Source organism: Bombyx mori, chromosome 18, assembly GCF_030269925.1.
Source record: "Bombyx mori chromosome 18, ASM3026992v2".
Lineage (NCBI taxonomy): Eukaryota > Metazoa > Arthropoda > Insecta > Lepidoptera > Bombycidae > Bombyx > Bombyx mori.
This window is the reverse complement of record NC_085124.1, coordinates 10451164-10461776: the sequence shown is the minus strand read 5'-3', so window position 1 is coordinate 10461776 and position 10613 is coordinate 10451164. Positions and strand designations below refer to the sequence as shown.

Below are 10613 nucleotides of genomic sequence, written 5' to 3'. Positions count from 1 at the left end.
AGTAGGAAGCCGGGTGATGGTAGACCGCGTTCCCCCGACCACTCTGGGGGAAGGTGTAAAGCGGCGCCATCAAAGCGGACTCTCGGCCCGCTGAACGAGGGAACCGGTGGTCGTGTCGCTGGCGGCCGCCGGTCCGGCGTCCGTGGGACGGTGGGATGGATGTAATGTGCTCTGCGTCAACCCTGTCCCGCCGTTTCAATAGCCCCGACTGGGCTCCGGCCCGGTCCGAGGTAGGGCGCCGGTTGTGAGCGGCAGGAGTTTTTAGTGAGGTTCAACTCCCACATACCACCTGCCGCGCGGGTGGGGATCCGGCGATTTTCTCTTGTAGAAACAGGTCTAAACGGGCGGTTTCTCTGAATTCAAAAATCACGTTATGTCAGCTGATTAATATACACACACATAAACACTTCACCGGCTTTTTTTTATTCGCTGGCAACGGTAGCCTATGAGTATTCCAGCTATGACCAGAAGGGGCTTCGCCTGTGCCTCTAACCGCTCCGACTGTTTCGGCACATCAAATAACTTCTTTGTCTTTGCAATGAAAATGAAATTTAGTAATATGTAATGGCCGTAATGCGTTTGGAATTTTGGTTTGCGATTTTGAACCTTAAGCGTCTAGTCATATGATAGCATTTTTTGTCGTTTTCATTGATTAAAATCAATTGAACGAATCTGCTGTTATCTATCTATTTCTAACGCGTTTAACCAAATTAACGGATTAATGGCATTTTTGTTGTACAATTCCAGGGTTATCATCAACCAGTTGAAACAATTAAAATATTAGTTTTTGTATGAAACTAAGTACGGCTTAGACGTTTTTAACGTGATCTGCATTTTTGAAACTATAGTTCGATTTCGGCTTGACATACCCATTATACATCCTCGACACCCTGAGGTACCTAAAAGCACCGATAGTGGATCAGGAGGATCCTAAATGGCGTGTTTTGGGCGACTGCGACTTTTTACCATTCAGTCCACAGGACCAGGTAGGTATGTATTCGGAAATTGAATCATTGTTGAAAGGAAAATCTCACGTTCACAATATCAAATATTTATTCAGAGATCACATTAATACAACTACAATGACTAGAATTACACTTCGCATTAACATACATACGTAGTTTCTAAGGATATTTATATAAAAGAACTATATTATTAAATTGGTAAACTTAAAATACAGTCTATTAAAATCACTTATATATGACTTCTATGTAAATATAATATTATAGGATTCGTAGTTTAATTAGAAACCATAATCGAACTTTACCCAAAACAGGGTAAAAGATTTGCCAAAATCACGTGGATTGCTTTGAATTTACGATTTAAAATCATGTATTAAGTATATCCGCCCTACTACCGCCGTGTACTAATTATATCAACTTTGAAAAAACATTACATTTTGTGATCAAATTTTCACGCACGAAATATAAATCAACCTGAACGAACCCATACTATGACTATCGTGTGCTATTTGCAGTTGTTACTGTCTATTATTTCCACATTACACTCCCCAGAGTCCTCAGCGGAGAGCAGCGGCTTAGCTGTAACCCTGGCATTGCTGGTGAGTGACGCCGACCACTCCCTATCAAGTAATTGTCCCCTTTTCGTTCTAAGGCAATGAAAACCCCAAACTTATGGCCCTCGTGGCCTAGGCAACGCGCCAATTATGTTAACAGAATAAATGATCCGTCGCAGTCCACAAACAATAATCCACAAAGAAGTGACGTTTGTCGGTCGGCTAGATAATAAAGGGCAGGAAACAAAATTGCAAATTTCTCTCGTGTAAGCCAGATTAATGCCGACTGGGATTACCCTCGCAGCCGCTGACTTGTAAAAAGTGTCATTCGTTTTTTTGTCACTTTCGGATCCCAGTCAGTCCTACTTTTTTCTTAGATTTTTTGGTATTTCAATGCTACTGAATTTTTCGTACTTCTTCAGTCTCAGTTCTATTTCTGTCAGTCCATTATACAACTATTATACCTATGTTCGAATATAACATGAACTTATTCACAATAGACACCCGTGAAAATATTTTAAGATCGACGAAGATTACTTAATTTTGTATGTGTCATGTGTTAAGCAAATACCTACCAAATCCCGCAGTAACTGCAGTACGAATCCCATGACCCACCTTGAACTCAAAGTGTCAAATCTTCATACGTGCCAACGGTCAAACATTGTCTACGCGAGGTAGATATTTTTGGGACACTTAAATAGAAGAAAAATATAAGTTTGCGAGATCCCATACCCGTATTTTTAACCATACCCGGGAAAGGCTTAAGAGAACCTATATTGTAGAAAATTTTAAATCAAAAGACAAAAAGTCACCTTTCAATATTCTTTGAAATTCGTGAACGCATATCACATACGTGCCCTTGTTTTATTGCACATTAGGTTCTTAATTGTTAAGCACCGTCTGGAATAAATGTAAATAGACATGCTAATTAATTGTAAATAGACATAACAAAACCCAACATCAAATAGAAAAAAAAAGATATTCCAAAAAAATATATACACTAAAAACCAATAATCATCGAAATCGGTTGACGTGATATTGAGTTATGCATCTACCACCATTATCAGAACTGGACTAAATTGAAATGTGACCACACGGGAAGCGTCAGCTTTCTAATAAAAAAAGAGTGATCAAAATCGATTCACTCAGTCAAAATTTATGAGGTATCTAACAAAAAAAAACGTCGAATTGAGAACATCCTCCTTTTTTGAAATCGATTAAAAAAGATATCGTTTTACTATACGCGATAAGAATAAAAAGCTACCAGAAAAATTTAGATATAGTAGGCATATCATACCTACATAGTTAAATAAATAGTTTTTAATGAAAAGCTTTTAATTTACCATAATTAACACTTTAGTAAATGCTTGAATTTTCCTATCAAATAGTCACTTCCTCGATTCCGAATTCAAACCAATTTCAATTAAAATATAGTCAAGTAACGCAGTTGTACGACATCTTCAATTAACGTGCGAATAATTAGTAGTTCTTTCGGTATTCGTGGTCACAAAACCGGAATGGCAATAATAAGGTTTCGTTAACATTCAATATTTGTTTTTTATTTAAACACGCAAGCTTATATCAATACGTAAGCACATAGTTATAATTTAATTCTCAGAGCGTTTTTTTTTTTTTTGGTTCGTTAGGAAATCCTTAGGCTTCTAACTAGACGATAGGTTGGCAGTCTCGGAGTTGAACCAACTAAAAGCCCCTATCGCTCAACGAGCCTTGTCCAAACCTCGACTGACACAGAACTCAATCGAAACAGACCCCTCGTCTGTTTCGATTGAGGTTTCGCGCATTTTTCCTCTCTCCCTAACTTTGGTATAATCTCAACAAACAAACAAAAATCGTAGTCACCCAGGATGCCGTGATCTGAAGTTTACATGATTTTTTGTAAACCATCAACTTCTTCTTCTTCTTTTTCTCCACCTTATCCCACTAGGTGGGGTCGGCACAGCGAATTTTTCTATTCCATTCTCTTCTCTCAGCCGTCATCTTGACACTCCCTCCTCTCTGTCTCTCATATCGTCATTCACATACTCCATCCATGTCTTCTTCGGTCGACCTCTTCCCCCTCTACCTTGCATTGCTATTTCCATACATCTCCTAGTCACATGCATCATCTCTCTACTAGCTTCTATTTTTCTAGGCCATCAACGGCCTCCGGATATCGTCCTCTCCTGTATTATACATGTAAAAAATATATGTGCAAAAAATGCCTAATAAATTTTACAAAGATAGATTCCGATCGGGAATCAAACCTGAATTCTGTAGTACAGTCGCCAGGGTCACTAATCACTAAGCCTACCGGGCCATCAAATTTCATCAAGCATGTCGACGAGGATCTTGTAATCGTCGACACTTTCATGTAATATTTAATATCACGTGAAAAATACATATTTAATACTATCCTATATAATATCATTATTACATATATATAGACGAAGACCTGAAAAAGAGGTTGCAAATAGATAAGCTTTCAAACAAACAAAACGTTTAAATATTTGAGTAATATATCGTATTAGTTACGTTTCGATTGAACCCAACAATCCGAAACTGATTGAACGCGTATAAGGCAATCGTCATAAAACATTTTAATAAAGATTTACGGACGCCAAAGGTCTCGGCGTGGCAATAAAACTGAGCCGCTTTACAAGGATCTGAGGACTACAGTCAGCAAATCGATCGAGTTATCATATTCCATGGATGACGTCGACAAAACTTTACAAAGAGAACTGATATTTTATTTATGTCTAAGTACGTATTATGAAATAAAATCCTTTACAAAGAGAACTGATAATATGTTATTTATGTCTACGTATTATTAAATAAAATCATAAAGATAATTTTTATTTTTAGTCTATGCACCTTTTTTTGGACAACTTAGTCGTTTCCCCAATGAGTGAACGAATTGGCCTTAGATAATTTTGATAAGCATATACTATCTTTGAAGTGTTTTGTTACGATCAGTTGGCAAATAAAAAGAATAAACTTTTAAAGATCACATTAAGTCGCGGCTATGTGCCAGCAAAAAACAATTACTTTTAAATTCATTACACGTTTTTTGTCGTCACTCCCCTCTTTCTTCCTTAACATTAGTGATAACAGTACTTATATGTATAGAAAAGTACAATAGATTAAAATTGGCACTCAATTTTCACGAACATTCCGTTCCTAAGCCCTTTTTTTTAGAAAAATGGGATAATAATTCTAAGTCAGTCGAACATTTATCAATACAAAATTCTATTTTTGAAGGAATGTTTAAGTATTTTTGCCCGAAAACGGAATACCGTGGGCTTAAATTAAATTTATGCAATTCGCAATTGTGACTCAAAAGTCAAAATTTAAAATTCAGTCCGATCATTTCACTCTCAACACATTTTTCCATCTATCAATGGAAGCGAATCATTCCCGAAATCAATTTCGTCTCCCGATTTTCGCTAATGATTTGCATAGCACCTTTGTTGCAGCTTCGAGGGTAGTTACATTTTACACCGCGTATAACTTACCAAACATTTTTATCAAAATCTGCTCGAATATTTATCATTACAAGATCTAAAAGTTATTAAATTTTACCCTTTAATCCAAAACGTGTTTTGCGGTTGAGATAGGCCAATAGATTGCCAATTTTTCGCACATTTCTAAGCGGACTTTATGCAAGGGCTAGTCTCAATTTATAAGTATTTACATACATATATCATAACTAAACAAAATTTTGGTAGTTGTGATTTAAAAAATAAACGTTTGCGCAAATTTTCATAATCGTCTTTGCTTTCGACAATGACATGTTATCGATCTACTTGTTACTGCCGGAAACCGAATTAGCCTTGGGAAAAGTCCACTATTCGATTGTTTGATACTGTTAAGTAACGAACTAACGTGTTTATCAACATAAAATTATTGTATGTAGGTCATAAACGGAATGTTTTATTTTATTTTTATTGCTCAAATGGGTGGACGAGCTCACAGCACACCTTGTGTTAAGTGGTTACTGGATCCCATAGACATCTACAACGTAAATGCGCCACCCACCTTGAGATATAAGTTCTAAGGTCTCAGTATAGTTACGGCTGCCCCACCCTTCAAACCGAAACTGATTACCGCTTCACGGCAGAAATAGGCAGGGTGGTGGTACCTACCCGTGCGGACTCACAAGAGGTCCTATCACCAGTAAAATGTTAAATGATAATAAGTAGACCGGGAACCCCAAACTTCGTTATTTTCAACTTTATAGTTGAAAACCTTTCACTTTAACTATACTTGTAAATAGGGGGTATTTAAATAGGGTAGACAATATAAAAAATATTCTTCATATCTACATATCAGACTACTCGATAAATACTATTGAACCAAAAAAAATCACAAAGATTTTTGACACTTTCAGTTTGATTGCCAGCCAACATAAGAAAAGAGAAGGCTTGAAGGTCAGAGTCAACATAAGTCATGTAAATTTTTTTAAAGTGGAAACTCATCTATCACATTCATTTTTTCACACAACATCAACTACAAATGTATAAATTGAAATACATAAAGATTCATCTGCTTAAACACAACGACGTAGGTTTTTATTTAATTCTATAACATCCCCAGTCCACCAGAACGTCAAACAATTTTCACTGTGACTAGAGTATCGTATATCATACTGGTTAATAGAATCATCAGAACTAGAATCTACGGCTTCATTATTCGTTTTCTCACTCAAAGATTTTATCGGGTCTGTGAAATGATATTGACCAGATCCGGTAGCCAATATGGGTCTATATGGATGAATTGATATGCTATTGCAGCAATCTTTGTATAAAGGAAACTGAAAATGAAAAAGTCAAGTCAAAAATAGAGTTTAAGCCGTCAAATTAATTACCATGTAAGCAATATATTCATTAAATAGTAAAATAGAATCTCATCCAGTAGCTGTACAATTGTGATGTCATGCAGGCTTCAAAATTAAACTATTTATTCAATTACTCTTTTTCAATAAAAGCTTTTAAAATAAAGCACACAAGCTATTAATATAATTAAAAATAATACCTTATAAGTAACATCATCAGTTGTATTATTAACTGGATCTAAACTAGAATGCCAATCTATATGATCAAGTGACCAAACTTTTACCACTCCATCTGTACCACCCGATACCAAATATTTTCCACAAGGTGATATATCAAAATAAATTCGTTGGTTCGTATTTACAACTCTACTCAGAATGTTTAGTGGTTTCCTATAATACCGTATGTCCCAAACAAACAGTCTGTGATCTTTTCTTGCACCAGAAACAAGCTTCAAAGTACCAGGAATGAATTTCATGTGCGTTACTCCACCTGAAGCAATAGAAAAAATCAAAACATTTCGCAAAGCCAAATGAATATTCATGAATATGCTAAATGATTATGAATGCACTTAAAGGATTTAAGGTTTCTGATAAAAATATATACTTGTTGTGCTATATATTATTATATAACTTAGTCTGGCCATAAATACTGTTACATAAAAACTTTTCTTTTTTTTCAACTTTTTAATTATTTTGTATTTGGAACATGTATATTATTTTAAAAACTTCTTTCGATTTTGCGCCATTTCAGATATTTTTTCGTGTTCATTATCAAATGACAAAGGAATGTGGTGTTAAGGAAAATAGGATTGCAGTGATCGCCTTGCGCAAAGTGGGTATTGAGCCGTCGGTCATATTCCAGACACTTCAAATGCTAGGTATCAGCCATTATGTTGGTACATCGAACTATCAACAGATAAAACAACACTTCGTCTGTCGAAGACCAGAAAAGATCGGTGCAGCCGCGTCCTGTTACAACTACAAAGGCTTAATGCTGTTAAAGCCAGAATCCGTCGAATTAGGCAGCAAAATATCTTATAGCGAGAAATGAAGATTCCCGATAGGACTCTGTCGCGTATTATAAAACAAGACCTGAAGCTCGCAGGATATACCCTAAATCAATCTTTATAATTAAAGTGATTGGATAAATGAAAATGCCTTTTGATGCGATATGCAGGTGAAAGGCACAGAAATATTCTCTTTACTGATGAAAAAAATTTCACTATTGAAGAACACTGCAATAAACAAAATGATAAAGTGTACACTCACAGTTCTAAAGAAGCTGCTGAAATGGTAGGAAAGGTACAAAGTGGTCATCATCCTGCATCAGTGATGGTTTGGTGGGGCGTGTCTTATCAAGGAATCACAAGCTATATTTTTGTGAAAAAGAAAGTGAAAACTTCAGTCAATGTGTATCATTGTCCATGTATCCATGTCTTGGATTATGCTGTAAAACCTCTCAGCAATACACTTTTTAAAAATATACTGTGGACTGGCCCGCATGTCTCTGCACCTGGTCACAAGGCAGGAACTACCCAAGCCTGGCTTGAAACCAATGTTCCAGACTTTGTAAGAGCTGAAGTCCAGCCTCACCGAGCCCAGACCTCAACCATTAGACTTGAAATTATGGTCAGTTTTAGAGAACATGGCCTGCTCTAAGCGATACAGCGACATTGAGTCTTAAAAAACCTTTGGAGCAAGCAGTGAAATTTCCCTTGGAAACAGTGCGCAAATTCATAGTTTCATGGCCAAACAGATTAAAGGCCTGTATAAAAGCCAAAGGTGGCCATTTCAAGTAGAATATTTTTCTTTATTTTTTGCTGACTTCATTTCTTTTTACTTCATTAAAAAAAAAACATTTTCATTTGAAACAGAACTTATGGCTGGATTAGGTATATATAGGTATTGGGTATATATATAACAATATGTAACAAACGTTACACCAATTATTCAGTGCTATTTACCTCCATGTCCATACATGTCCCCAATTTTCTTAGTACCAATTTCTGATTCATTATACAAAGTTATTGTTGTATTCCAAGAACCAACAGCAACTAAGTTATTTTGTGTTGAAATGCTAGATGCTGAACTAGAAATCTTTTGCTCAGTAAATTCTCTGCCAGGCCTAAAAAATTTACTGATTAATATACAAGCAAATAAAATAGACCTAGAACTCAGGCAGGATTGCAACAATTATGTTGTTGAAGTCTATGAGCTCTAGTAATCACTTAAAACCTAGTTGTATACCAATCAAAGAAATAAAAAAATTGTCTATCTTGAGCACATTACTAACTTAATGAGTATATTAAAAGATTTTACTTCCATACAACAAATTCTCTTTATATTAGTATAGATACGATAAAAGCTTCCTGCCTTGATATAAAGTAGTTATTAGCAAGTCTAAGCTTTGCTTAAATACCCACACTGAGCATGAAATTAAAGTTTTAAGATAAATTTGATAATGAAGAATTACCGCTCAACATCAAAAATTCTTAAATGCTTCTTATAGCCAGCAATGATTTTTCTACCATCTGAGGTAAAGCTAACTGATAAAGCTGGTTCCATTTCATCTACTGCATTGAATCCTCTGTATGAACATCTGAGTGATCCATCAAATGCATCCCACATTTGTATGGGAGAATTTTGTTTTGTTGTTAACCAGCTGTCAATAAAATTATTGAGTTACATGAAAGTTAGGCATTTCTTAAGAAATCTATTTCAGCTCCTTATTTTAAAGGAAGAGAAATTATGTTTACTGACAAACTAAAATTGATATTTTATCATAATCTCAGCCTGTCCACTGCTGAACATAGGCCTCTCCTACTGATGTCCACTATGTCATCAGCCCATCTGGTACACGGCACACTGCACTTGACAGTACGTGGTCTCCATTTAAGGATTTTTCTGCCCCATCGGCTGTCAATCTTCGTACTATATGGCATTCCCACTGCCGCTTCAGCTTGCTAATCCTAGGGCTATGTAACAAGTTTGGCTCTTCTATGGATCTCCTCATTTCTGATTCGATCTCATAAAGAAATACCAAACATAGCCCTCTCTATAGGTTGCTGTGTGACACTAAGCTTCTTAAAAAGTTCCCTTGTGAAACACCATATCTCAGAACCGTACGTCATCACTGGTAAAACACATTGGTTGTACACCTTTGTCATAAGGCACTGAGCATTTTTTTAATTTTTAGATTGGTTGATATTTAAGTAACGATATTTTATATTTACATCAATTCCATTGTAGACCAAATATTGAGTTTTAAATCTCACTCACCAACAGGAAGGGGGATTTGTGCTGTTCATGAATGGGTACCAACAGAAGTCGTAAACTGAACCTGTTTCTTTTAAATGTATCACTGATTCTAAGACATCGATTATACGATCGCCACAAACAACGCCCTGGTACAATTCACTAGGAAGCTCGGTAACATGAACACCATCGTTATTGACAACACTTAAGCAACAGGTTCCATCTGGGGACCACTTACATCCACGTAAATAAGGCTGTATATTCTCATTAGCATTACGACCCCTTGACCACGAGCAAGTGGACAATTCAAGAAAGCTTTTGCTTGTAAATAATGCTGGATATTGAAAAGCGTTTTCTGTACACGCCGAACCCAATGTAAGTTCACTCGGATTTTGAGTTATGGTTTGAGGTATATTTTCAGCGTTTATTCTTGATGGTGTCTCCATTGACCAATTTTCCATAATAAAGGTAGATCACAACACAATTTGTGATTATGTATAACAAATTGACAATTATTCCGCTCACGGTTTCAAAATAAAAACAAAATCGTCGTTCGTCAATCGACCTTACCGCCTTACTTTTTTTTAAGGGATTTTATGACCTGGTAACTAAGATCTTTAGGTCATGTCTTATATTAATTTATAATATTCTTATTTTTATGAAAAATGATAATTATATGGAGTGAAATGAAATGAAATGAGATGATATGGGATGAAATATAATCTCGAGATCGGGAATGATCAATCACAAGAACGGTCGTACATACATAACAACATAATTTTTTTTTGGGGCCGGGGGCTGAACCTCCCATGAGGTTCCCCCGCCTAGGGGGCACGCAGGGTATATGAGACTTGACGATCTGCAGATGTTGGAAGCAGACCGTAGGTCCAAAATTATTTAAGGACCCTACCGCACTAAACGACTCCCCTGCCCCTTATACGGTTGCTCTTCCACAGTATGTTCGACGACGACAGCGACGACGGCAATGCGGACCGCATCGCGGACCGCTTC

At 36.4% G+C, this 10613-nt stretch overlaps 1 protein-coding gene across 2 annotated transcripts; it reads right to left on the bottom strand.

Moving 5' to 3' along the window:
* Nucleotides 1-1035: 1035 nt before the first annotated feature.
* On the bottom strand, nucleotides 1036-10200 carry LOC101744129 (telomerase Cajal body protein 1 homolog). 2 transcript variants are annotated; one of them, XM_038017271.2, is made up of 5 exons: nucleotides 9627-10200; nucleotides 8821-9009; nucleotides 8312-8472; nucleotides 6548-6837; nucleotides 1036-6326 (listed from the first exon to the last, which is right to left on the bottom strand). In XM_038017271.2, exons 1-5 carry the CDS (start codon nucleotides 10061-10063, stop codon nucleotides 6063-6065), a joined length of 1341 nt encoding a protein of 446 aa, XP_037873199.1. In that variant the 5' UTR covers nucleotides 10064-10200; the 3' UTR covers nucleotides 1036-6062. The 2 variants fall into 2 exon arrangements, with proteins under 2 accessions (XP_037873199.1, XP_037873200.1); XM_038017272.2 differs by having other exon boundaries at nucleotides 6747-6837.
* Between the last annotated feature and the right edge of the window lie 413 nt (nucleotides 10201-10613).